At 35.5% G+C, this 13,449-nt stretch overlaps 1 protein-coding gene across 2 annotated transcripts; it reads left to right on the forward strand.

Annotated features, from left to right (window-relative positions):
• The first annotated feature begins 3,965 nt into the window (after positions 1 to 3,965).
• LOC115268186 (uncharacterized) lies at positions 3,966 to 13,449 on the forward strand. 2 transcript variants are annotated; one of them, XR_009999245.1, is made up of 4 exons: positions 3,966 to 4,380; positions 4,449 to 5,208; positions 5,267 to 7,588; positions 8,872 to 13,449. XR_009999245.1 is itself a non-coding variant. In XM_029876237.2 (3 exons), the coding sequence occupies exons 1-3, from the start codon at positions 4,205 to 4,207 to the stop codon at positions 5,624 to 5,626; spliced, it is 1,296 nt and encodes a 431-aa protein (XP_029732097.2). In that variant the 5' UTR covers positions 3,966 to 4,204; the 3' UTR covers positions 5,627 to 7,825. The 2 variants fall into 2 exon arrangements, 1 of the variants encoding a protein (XP_029732097.2); XM_029876237.2 differs by lacking the exon at positions 8,872 to 13,449 and having other exon boundaries at positions 5,267 to 7,825.

Raw genomic sequence — 13,449 nt, forward strand, 5'->3', positions numbered from 1 at the left:
GATTCTATAGGAATCCATGGCAGATCATTATTCATAATTCGTAACTCTTACATATCTGTTGCATTTGCAGGAATCTTAAAAAAAACTAAAGGAAATTTTGGAAAGTTTCTAAAGAAATTCGTTGAAGATTTTCCTGAATGTAGCCAGGAAAAAAGTGGTATAAATATTGAGAAATAGAATTTTTAAAGGAATCTGTGGATGAGTTGCTAAAGATATCATTGAAGAAAATAATTCCTGAAATATTTTTTGAAAAAATATCTGCTGAATTTTCTTCAGGAAACTATGGAAGATTATCCATTAAAGTTCTTGAAGAAAGATCCAGAGGAATCCTTTGGAAAATTTCTGAAAAAAAAGTTAGATAACTTTCTGAAAGTCTCCCTGGAGGAATTTCTAAGGGAATCCTTCGAGAATCCAGGAGAAATTCTTTGAGTTGATGAAATAGAAACAAAATCTCACTGATAGTTTTTTGGGCGAATACGACTTGTAAGGTTTGTGCTAGATTTTCAATAGTTAAACCCAAATAAACATAAGCAATTGTATGAACTGAAAAAGCATGATCTAAATATTTACATTTAAATTATTTTTTGTCAACGCTGTAAAAAGGTTTGAATGAATGCGTCGAATGACCTCGAAAGTAACCTCAAGACATTCTCCAGTAAGAATGTTTAGGAATCATTAGAAAGAAGCTTTCACTAGAATTTCGGAAGAATATTGATTTTGCTTTGCCATTGAAAAAAATAATAAAATAGTTTCTCAGCATCGTGGTACCTATTCCAAATAATTTAGATAAATCTTGAGAAATCGGAAGAACGTAACAAAATGATCAGTCTTAGATACTTTAAATAGTGAAATCTTGATAACATTCATCCTGTTTGCTTTAAGCATCAGGCCTTTTCGGCGCCCCTCTGAGTCTGACGCCCTTGGCGGGGGCCAACCTGGCCAACCGCACGCTACGGCTCTGCTTCTTTATACACTTTTTCATGGTTTTTTAACTTTATGACATTATAACGTGTATGGGGATCGACTGTGATTGTAACTATGTTACGAGTATTTTCGGCTTTCAGTCTACGCGTAATCATAAACGGATTTATGCTCTACACCTGACGTTTCGTCTGGTGTAGAGCATAAATCCGTTTATGATTACGCGTAGACTGAAAGCCGAAAATACCCGTAACATGACATTATAACTCCCAGAGTAGTCAATGGATTTCCAGATTTTTTACACATAATAATCGTAAATATGTATGAAGGATGTATGCAAAATTTGAGCTAAATCCATCAATAAACAAAAAAAGTTGTTCATACACCAATCGAACACATCTCATATAGAAGTAGATGGGGGCTACTTTGGACATGTTTAATTTTAGCAGAACTGCGTTTAAAATTCCTGGATTATTCTGAAAACTACAATGTACCAATATTAGTCGGGGCCCGCGGCGCAGTGGTTCACACGTTCGCTTCATAAGCGAATGGCCATGGGTTCGATCCCAGCCCCGGCACTTGTAATTTTTCGGCAGTTGCTCTTTCCCCTGAGAGCAACTGACACCTGACCCTCTTCGGAGCATATAGCTCTAACGGACCCGGAATTTGGATATCGGTGAACCGCAACTCATAATGGACCCCCAATCGGACTGGAAAAGGAACAGCAGCCACACATCAGCATCGTCGTGCTCATCATTCTACCGTGGACAGGGTAGAAAAGTTGAAGCAGTACAAGGCACCATTTCGATATAGTTGAATTAGAATAGGATACATGTAGGCGCTGTACAAAGTGTAAGTGCAGCGTCCAATTGGAATCGCTCACGTAGTGCCCTAGTGGACAAAAGAGCTGTAAAATAGGTTAAGTGATTAAGAATTAAAAAAATGTACCAATACCGTATACACCTCGTCCTTTTTTTACGTCCATGCTTGGCTGAGCGACAAAAAATTCCACCGCTAAGACAATGAGCAAACTCAACAGTTTTATATTTTTTAAAACATCTTCGTGATTGGGAGAAGTTTACAAAAATATAAAAATGTGTATTTTGATCATTATTTTGGCAGTAGAAATTTTTTTCGCAAAGTCAATAGTGGACGTAAAATAAGGTCTAGGTGTATCATGCATTGTTTCAATAAATACATGCGTTTTGTAACCAGTGCCCGAGCAAAGCAGAATATCAAATTTATAACAACAGAATCACATAGCCTGTTATTATATCATAATTTGTTATTATTAACTTATCAATGTATTACTTTTTTATAACATGTTTTGTTGGGCAATCTTATTTTGTTATGTTCAAGTTATTGAGATTAATCCACCAAATAACATTTCAATAATATACATTGATTTAGTCCAAGTTTCATTATTATTCTACTATTGAAAATGTACAAATATGCGATGAACTATAACACAACAATAACAAGATTTTAAATTCACTGCATGATTCATTGTTATTAGACCAAGCCCACCCGTAGGCTTAATACTACACACGCAACAGCACGTCGTTAACTAGTTTTAATTCCGTTATCCACCCATTTTCGCACCGGTCGTTCGTATCAATGTGAATAAAATAATGAACTGTCGCCTTTGCGCACCGGTGGTCTCTATTCACTTACTTTCCATGCGTACCAGCCATAGTTTTTTTGCACCTTTTTAAATCACTGCAACATTTTGTGTGTTTCCGTGGTGTCGTTCCAAAATGTGATCAATCGAAATAAATTGAACTAATATAATAAATAAAAAGGTAATAAAGAGGGAATTGTTAGTAAAAATTGAAAGCAGAAGAATGGTCCCCTAGGAGATTTTTGACTGTTTTGGTTCATTCAAAAAAAATATTTTCTTAAGAAAGTGTTTTTGTATTTATAATCATCCCGGAATTCAAGCAAGCTCTTTTAAATATGATTTTCCCTTACCGTAAGACTTGCAGCTAGATATTTTTATTTGCTCTAAGATTATTTTTATCTTCCTAGATATCCAGGTTGCCTTTCTAGCGAGAAATTTATCAACCTCGTGGATAATTTATGTCTAAGACTAAACTTTTTAGCATGTTTTTATAATTAAGTATATTGAACATTAACATCCTTTGCGTTTTTCATATAATATTCTACACATGTGTGTAAAATACATTTAAATGTAGTTGGCTTCTTTGCAACTTCGCGTTCTATTTTGGAATACTGCTCTGAAGTTTAGAGTCTATCCTACAAGAACGGTGTTGAGAAGATAGAGGCGAGTTTTAGGAAGGAAAACTATCATCAACCTTCATAACGTGATTCTTATTACCGGAAATGCAAAAAATCTTTGCATGATATAAAATTACTTTTTCGTCAAAACTAATGTTTTTCACTATTGGTTTTGTGAATTTCACCGAAATCATTATTTGGGATTAATTTTACTTCAAATACATCAATACTAGCATAAAAAATGTTATTTTTTTTCTCTGTAGAGTACCTGTATAAGAAAAATAGGACTCTGTATTGAAGGTCATCCATTACTTTTGTTATCATTTGTGTTCACTTTTGATTAAAAAAAAATACACTTACAAAAAAACAAAAATACAATATATATATATATATATATATATATATATATATATATATATATATATATATATATATATATATATATATATATATATATATATATATATATATATATATATATATATATATATATATATATATATATATATTGTATTGTATATTATATATAAATATAATATATATTATATTGTATTGTATAGAGAAACTATTTGTATTTTTTTATCAAAAGTGAGCACAAATGACAACAAAAGTAATTGATGACCTTGAATACAAAGTCCCATTTTTCTTATACAACTTCAAATATATTTTTAAAAAAACTCAACTGAAGTTAATCATTGACATTTTCTTATTTTTTTGATGATTGATTCACCATGATGAATAATCAATAATTATGTATGAACCATTTTTTAAAATCATCATCAAATTCCGCATTAAATTTTGAGGGACTATTTATCAAAACCAAATAAAAATTACAAAAAAAAACACAACAAACAGTGGATGAAAAAAAGAAGGAATGCCCCACTGAACAGTAAGAGAAGTGTCCATAAAAAAATTGACCAACGTATACCTTACACGCCTCTGCCTATAGACGAACAATGCATCAATAACCATAACAAAACATACTGTCATTTTCCCTCGAAAACTGTGTCAAGAGTTCACCAACAAGAATCACAAGGCAATAGTTATGAAAAAGATGAATTTTTCTCATATTGTTGAAGAATACGCGGATTCCAGTGACGATGAAATTGAATTTTCACGCCAGCTGTTAGCATATAGTCAGCTACTTACTGCCAACGGTGGTTCCATTTGTGCACAACAGTTCGGAGGATCTCGTCCCGGAAAGCTACCAAACATCAACAGGTCAGTTGTGAAACTTCTATGACTTTTTTTTTTCAATTTTAATTCTATATGACTTTTTACATTTTCAGATTTTCTGATGAAGGAGATGTTCGGCTTTTCAAAGATTATTTCGCTGAAGTGCCTGTTTATAATAAAAAACAGTTTCGGAGACGTTTCCGAATGTCAAAGAACTTGTTTTTACGAATCGTGAAAGCACTGGAACGGAATCAATATTTTGTTCAAAGACCAGACGCGACAGGGAAAATGGGATTGTCTTCTATTCAAAAATGCACAGCGGCTCTACGGCAGTTGGCATATGGATCACCATCTGATGCTATTGATGAATATGTTCGAATGGGAGAATCAACCGCGCGAAAATGTTTGGTGGAATTTTGCAAAACTGTTATTCACATATTCGGAGACGAATATCTTCGCTCACCTACAAACGAGGATCTGCTCCGATTGCTTCGAACTGGTGAAGAGCGAGGCTTTCCTGGTATGTTGGGCTCCTTGGACTGTACCCATTGGCAGTGGAAGAACTGCCCCACGGCTTGGGCAGGCCAGTATAAGGGTAAAGAGAAAAAACCAACCATTATTTTAGAAGTAGTTGCCTCTTACGATTTGTGGATATGGCACGCATTTTTTGGAATGCCTGGCTCGAATAATGACATTAACGTGCTGGAAAGATCTTCGATATTTTCAGATCTTTATAACGGGAAAACCCCTACTATCAATTATTCCATCAACAATCACACTTATAGCTCAGGATATTACCTTGCCGACGGGATCTATCCTCCATTAGCTACATTAGTTCAAACAATTCCTTCGCCCATCGGTCAAAAACGAAAGGTATGTATGTGTTTTGCATGTGTTATTATTATTTATTATACATATTTTTTATGTACAGCACTTCGCCGAAATGCAAGAATCTGCTAGAAAAGATGTGGAACGAGTGTTTTCCGTCCTGACTGGTCGATTTGCGATAATCAAAAGCCCTGCCAGATTATGGAACAAAGAAACGTTGGAATCAATCATGCGCACCTGTATAATACTCCATAATATGATCATAGAAGATGAGCGAGATGATTCCACAGCATTTGACTATGGCTCACTTCATGCCAGTATCCTTGGTTCGACAGAGAATACGGATGGTTTTAGTGAATTTCTTGCCCGTTACGAGAAGGTTCACGACACTACCTTACATTATCAACTACAGAATGACTTAGTTGAACACCTTTGGCAAATAAAAGGGGAAGATAATTATTAGCTTATTACTCGCTAATGAAATTTAAAGCTAATATATTTGTGTCGTATATTTTTATGTTCGAAACTGTATCGCTACCTGCATGTGGAAATATATAATGTATAAATTAAATTGATGATATACCTTTTCACAAATCGTTAGAACATCTGATCCTTTTATGGGAATGACAAGTCCGTAATACATATATATGCCCTTTTTATTTCACAAGTTTGTGTGTGCATTGTTTACAACTGCCGATGAAAGGCACGATAACAAGTCTATCATTTTTAAAGGAGTACTCTCAGTGACCCCCAAAGTCAGCTGATTTCAAACGTCATGTGTATAGGCCTATTTCAAGCAAACGCACATAATAGATACTGAAGATTCTATAGGCTTGCACGACTTGCACAGACATGGTTGAGCAATATTATTTTAGTGCGGATTTAAAGTGTACCGAGCGAATATGACGTCATGGAATCCATTGTCACTATTGAAATCGTGATGTCATACTCGCTTGGCTAAACGAACTGACAGTTCGTTTACCTAGAGTTGTCTTCGCCTCCGCGAGTGCATGGAATCTTTATTGTTTATAACGCACATTGTACCTTCTTATTCCATGTGAAGGAGAAAAGGTGGGGCATCCGAACATATTTGTAACAATATCACTTTATAGACAGTAATCTCGGAAGTGTCATAACAACTTCAGCAAGCCAAGGGCAAAAAAATGGCAAATATCGAGATATTTCTGAGTATTCAAACTTTGTGGCAGACGATTGAATTGTTCACATCTTTTTGCCGACTAATACTAATATAGAGTGACCCATACCTGAAAATACTAGGTGACTTTGGGAATTGCCTCACTCATGAAAAGGCCTTATTCATCAAGGCCTACACGGAACTACAATTCAACCCATGTTTGCGTTCTATTGAATCAACAAATTCGTAAAAGTAGCTGAATATGAGTTATATTTACCAAAGGGTGTGAGTATTTTTTTTTCGGTATTATTATCGTTGCAGCAAAAAAACTGTCACGACTCGCGCGGCATACGAAGTTACAAATGCGAAGTAAATTTGAATCGATTATTGGCTTTGCACATCATTCAGCTAATTAAGAGCTATAATATGCATTCATACAAACCAAGATGCGACACATAAAAGTGGGTAAAAATTCAATTTTTGTACTCCACGTCACTTCGGATTTCAACCAAAAGCATAATTAAAGGTATGAACTCAATCATTACTTAATATTGACGGACGCTTATTCATCCATTACCTGTGTTTGCGTTAATTTAACATTTTTTCGATGGGCTATCTCAGTCAAGCTTCTATCAACGCAATGCAAACGTATCCATTCTGTATGGGCCTTGGCCAACCTACATTTATTATATATACATTTGTATGTATACATTTCTATACACTTGTAGATCATTTTGTTATGTGCACCTTGGAAAAGCATTTTGAAGGTGGAGAAAAAGCCTTTTGAGATTTGTTTTATAGAAAACAGCATATGAACGTTCAATAGAGAGCTTGCGTCTGTACAGAAGGTAACAATCCTAAAAAATGAGTGCAACCAAATCACGCGGAAGAAACTGGACACGTATGGAGGATGAGGCTCTGTGTCAAGCATGGCTTCATGTATCGCAAGATCCAATCATCGGAACAAACCAGAGAGCAGATAATTTGTACCATCGGATCTACGAAAAATTTATGGAGATTTGTGCTTCACACGACATGATTACAAACACAGATGTTCGCGTGCAAAAGGGTATGAAATGTAGATGGCATATCATCAACAAATGTGTCAGTAAGTTTGCTGGTTGTGTGAGTCAAATTAATGCTAGACAGCAAAGCGGTTCTTCGCCTGAAGACAACTTGAAAAAGGCACTGGAACTATATGCTGCTACAGAAAAATCACCATTCATCATGATGAACTGCTACAGAATTCTAGAGAATTCTCCAAAGTGGAAGCAATATCGAGATTCGAAGGTGAAATTTTGAACACTATTCACAAGTCATGCTTCTTTCTAGTCTGTTTTTCAGTTCTTATATCTTCCTCTTACCTAGCATTTTTCCTAACTATTTTAGGTCTTTGGTCAGTTGAATGTGAAGGCAACGTTGCATAACGAAGCATGCGTCTCGCCAAATATCATAACTTGCAACAAATACTTTTACTTTTTAGCAACCTACTATAGTTGCTCTCATAGTTTAGTGTCTCACTATACTACAGTGGCCCTCATGCTTCTAAATAGCATTTTTTTTTATTTGTGAATTTTAACTTAATGCTAATTCTTCACACTGATAGCAATTTTTATTTTTATTCAAAAACTTTGTTTTGTTTCTAAATTAGAGACGAATGATACATCCATGAGGTTGAACATGTAATTAGTTTCAAAATAATTATTTATCATTTATGTTAGCACAATCTTTCCCAAATTGAATAAATACGATGAATGATGAAATATCAAGTTTAAGAACGAGTTGAGTACATTTAGTATGCGACTCGTAGTGAATTATATTTTTACTGAAATGTTCGTATTTGTGCAACTCGGTAAGCCTCACTAAACGGCCTACTTTTTTCAATAAAATCTAAGCGCAGAAAAATAATACTAGGCACTAGGTGCTGAAATGCAGCTCTTCTGCGGACATATACTTTTCGATCATTTTTGTTTGTGTCAGCCAGTGATTTTTAACCCATTTCGATGAGAAAAATTCCATCACTGTCTGGTGTAAGTAATAGCAGGATAAACTGCATGTTAATTAAGTAGATTAGATTATTGATTGTTGATTGATTGAAGCCATGAGTAGTAGAACGGAAAATCCTTCGGAAGCCAATGGATCATTATAGGGGCTATACATTTATTACGTAAGACCATGTTTACGATTTTTGGCCAACCCCTCTCCTCTTGTATATATATGTTTTTTTTGTAATCTCTGTAAATATTACTCAAACTATGTATATGTGACACGTGAAATTTAGCACATCCTTCCTTCCTCCATTAACTCTTACCTAATTAATAGACAGCCTCATTAGTAACCATGGATTGTTTACAGTATGAAAATATTTACTTCCATGAGTCGATACTGGGTCAAGTACTAAACTCATGTGGTATAGATTATATAAGTTTCAAGATGCGTTGTATTTACCTCTTTCCCTCCGCTTTTAATTAACAACCTCTCTTCAAAACTTAACACTGTTTTTTGAATGCTTTTTAGTTTTCAGTATTACATTATTTTCTAGAATCTTATTAGAAATTGTTGTCTATTTAAAGGGACCCACTACTAAACGGTCTTTGGGACAAACTTCAAACGACAGTATTGAAGAAATAGGAGGCGTATCTTCGGAGATAATACGTGAAGCCGCTCGTCCAAGAGGCAGAGATTTCAGCAAGCGTCAGAAAATCAGTAATGATGTAAGTCTGGAGCTAGCTAAATCAGGTCGCCTTTTGGCAGCGGCATCGAAAGCGAAGCTAGACGACTGCTTTCAACGGACCCAAGCGTTGAAAAGAATCGCAAATCATTCAATTATGTCGATGGATTTAACAGGTTTAAATAGCGTCGCCAAACAATACTACGAAATAGAACAACGTCGTATCCTGGATGAAACCTTAAAAGGAACCGCATCCACTACAGATGGATCCATTAAGGCATCAATTTCTGATTTCGATGTCGAAGAACCTTCTGAAGTGTTTCACGCCGAAAGTTCAGATGACGAACTGGAATTGAGAATGCTTTCCGATGACGAATTTGTAGATGACAACGTTCATCCTCCAAAAGGAGAAACAAATAAATGAGAAGAAATGTTTGTTACAATTAATTTAGCGTTCAATGATTTGATAAAATAAAAGCCAAAATAAAAATTATATTGATATAGATTTTATTTAAAAAAAATGTAGAGTGAAAGAAACGTCACCGTATAATAGATGCGACCGCAGTCCTAACTTCACATAATAGTCAAGTTTTGACATGATTTCGATTGATAGTATTCTAAGGTACACCGGGGCAAGTTGAAACGGGTGGGGCAAAGTGAAACACGAAATTTTGAAATAGATTTCAATACAATTTGGAAATTTATCCTTCGCTAAAAGGTGGTTTGAATCAAAAACTATGTTTTATGGCGATCAAACTGTTTATCATCATTAGAAAACATCATGTTAACCCGCTGTTTCATCTTGCCCCACCCGTTTCAACTTGCCCCGGTGTACCTTACCCAAATTCGCCCAAAGGCGATGAAAGCGACTGCAGTAGCATACTTTTGAAATTTAAACGACGAAGAATACGAAATCCAAGATTTTTCCCGTTGGCTTCAAACTAAAGGTTAGAGCTTGTGCTCTACTGAAAAAACTGATCATAAATGCGCTAGATATTAGCTATGTTGACATTGTCAATGGTGGTTACATCGACTATGTAACCATATGGGCATTATGTCTACTTTATCTGTGAAATTACTTTAATTTCATACTCTTGAGATTTAATAATAATTCAATAAGGATCAAAATGTTAGAGAAGTAAACCAAACTGTAGTTTTTGTGGTCTTTCGCTGTGTTACGCTTCACATAAAATTTTGATATTTCCGATACAAACGTTGTTGCGTTGGGGAGGAAGGGGATCTAAAACTGCAAAATCTTGCGTTACGTAATATTTGAATGAATCCATATTCATAAGTATCTCTAAACAATTGTAACTACTTTTATCTAATCTAATCCAGTGCGAGGAAGTACCCTGGAAAGTGATCGTGCACGGAGAACTAAGACTACCTATTTTTTTTTTAGTTTATTTTACTCAAAAGTAAATATATCGTTTAAACTTTCTACCCAAAATTAGGTTGTTTTCTCTTTTTCTTCCACCGATGTTGTCAAAAACAAAGCAAGCTGCATCGACCCACTGGCCCAATAAGCCAATTTTTGGTAAATTTGGTTGAAAAAACTTACGTTTGCGTTGAATTTACCTACTCTTGAGTATATTTTTTTTGCTGGAGTTAACCCTCGAGGGATCGCGCTGTTGTATTTTGTACAACACGATGAAAAAATCTCACTTTTTGTACTCAGCACTAACGTGGTGCTGATGCAGGTAGTCAACCGCGCGAGTTACGGAGGGTTAAAGGCAAACTACCTAGTGTGAGTTTAATCAATTTACTCAAATTTTAATTATTGGGCCAAACTATGGAGTATCATCAAAAGAATTCAAATTTGGATAGTTTGGCGGCTCCGTGTGTAAGATCACGCCCAATTATTGTTCATAGAGTTGAAAATCGGAATTTTTGACACGCAAAAATCCATTTTTCTTCTAATCCGAGCGTCGGATGTACGTCGGGCATAGTGCGCTGGATAGAGGATCAGGTCCGCTGTCCAGCGTACTATGTCCGACGTTAGGTTTCCCGTACGGATTTGGAGAAAAAGCGATTGTCGCGTGTTGGGAAACTTCGGGTTTCAACCGCGACGACAAAACTGTCCTTGTCAATATTGATGATTGCAGAGTATCAGAGATATGGCCGGGGTTCTGCTGAACCGAACTAAGCGTAAAAAACTTTATTCCGAGATAATTAAGCTTAACCAGTCACAAATAAACAACAGCTTAGATTATTTGAAACTTTTCCGCACACTTGTAACTTACAAGCCTTTATTAACTATCAGAGATGAAGTACGTGTAAATTATTTGAAATCATTCATATAATTACATTTAATTTTTCAGTACTTTGCACTCAGTTTACTCTGGCTGAACAAAAACATTGGAATATGGTTTAAAGTTCAGTGTGGCTGACTGTGTTTCTTTGTTTCAGAGAAAACCAGTCGGATTGTGAAAAAAAAGTCTTGTTTTTTCATCGTCTATGAAGTTAAAATCGATATCACTCACAACCCTTTACATCAATCAGAGAGGACGCGTATAGTATGGTAGCACGGAGGTTTTAAAAATAGTTTGAAATATGAACGGCAGAGCCCCACCCAGCTCAGCCCTTCCCACACATGTTTTTTTTTTTCATATGCAGTTCATGTGCAGGCACAGAGCAAAAGTGATTATGTCAAATGATGTCCATGCATGTCCTGAGATCCTGAGATGTGGAAGTGGAGCAATTTCTGTACTTCAAATTTAGGCTGGTCGAAGAAAACCATGAAAATTTTCTGTCAAAGTGAACTAAGACAAATAAAATAAAAAAACATGAAAGAGATTCGAACTTGGATCATTTAAGTGATAACCAAGCGCGTTACCTCTAGATAATTTTACCTAGCTGTAGGTCAGTCGTTAAGTCTGAATCACGTTCTAAACATTCTTTTCAAGGATGGTTTTCGTCAAAACGCTATTTTTCGATCAGCCAAAGCGAACCAAGTGTTTGATTTTTTTTTCAAGCTCTATTATTCTAATTAACCTTGTTGTTCAATGACGGCCTCTGTGTTAAATTATCAGTATGAGGAGTGTCGACATAATGCAGGTATTCAAAACCAGTTGATTTTTGTATTGTTGACAATAAATTGATTCTAAAATGCAGTGGATTTGGTTCGGTAAGGCTGAATGTGTTTTGGAAAAATAGAAACATAATTGATTCCTCCAACACCTATATTTCTAATTACGTGTTCATTTCTCTCACAGATTGTTACTATGTATCGGTTGAAAGTTATAAATCTGACAGCGAGGAGGAGAACTTGAAATGTTCATCATCTGGACCAGAACTGAAATATTTCGCTGAGTGTATGGAATGGTTTACAGTTCACTCTGGTTGGATGCAATTTTATTTTTTGTATGTTCTGCCACACAGAAATTTTGAATTTACTCCACGAAGAGCTGTCAGAATTACTGCTTTTTTACATGGAAGGAATGTCATCTCATTCTTCGTCCAATAATGGTTAAAACAAAACTCAATTTTTCAAAAAATGGTCTCTGGTTCGGTTTAGCAGAACCCCGACCATATGACGACACATGTATCAAAGTGGCCGAACTAAATCACTATTCAATATAAGTTCCTCAAATATAAGTTTGAATACGATCGGTCGAATAAAAAAAGTGAAGGTACAATTTAGAACAATCGTAACTACTTTTAAGAGAAAAAACAATACATTTTCGATATGTATGATCGGCGAAGAAAGGAAAACTTTATTCAAAACATACTTAATCAAAACTTGACTGTTTCAATCCATTATTTTTCTGCGTTTATATTGTCACTCTATCACTATTGTATGTCAGATAAATTGTTATGTTTTTGATGTAGTGATCTATGATATAATTTCGTTGGAAATTTCAAAGCAAGAATAAATATCAACATGTGATACGAACTAAAAAAATTACCTATACAAAACTGGAAAATCATTCTCTATAAACTATATGAACCGAACAGGAATGATTGTCAACAAACCCCTACTCATATTCTTTCGTCTCCTCTTTGCGCTACCCAGAGAGTTGAACGCGAGAGAGCGCACGAGCCTACGGATAGAGACCGTAGTTTGCATGTCTCTAAATTCTAAGCCCCGTTACGAACCGTACGTAAACTTTTCGCTTTCGAGCTCTTCTTAGCAACGACCGGTGCGGCTCGCGTCTTTGTTCGTGGCTCTACTTAACGTTAAAACGCTTGATTGAGCCCATGAGTGGGCTTGGTCTTAGGTTGTTATTAAATCTAACAAAACATGTTATTAAATTGGTCTTCCAGGAACATTTTTTTGTTATGATTGTTGTTATTTTGCCGCTTATGACAGACAAGTTTATAACATACAGTCGAACCTCCATGAGTCGATGTTCCTTGACTCGATATCGACTCATGGAGGTAAATTTTTCCATACTGAAAAATAATTTCTGGGTTACTATGATGGTCCCCCCAAAAGCTTCCCAAAGGATTTTTGTTCTACTGCTCGATATTTCCTTGA

Source organism: Aedes albopictus, chromosome 3, assembly GCF_035046485.1.
Source record: "Aedes albopictus strain Foshan chromosome 3, AalbF5, whole genome shotgun sequence".
Lineage (NCBI taxonomy): Eukaryota > Metazoa > Arthropoda > Insecta > Diptera > Culicidae > Aedes > Aedes albopictus.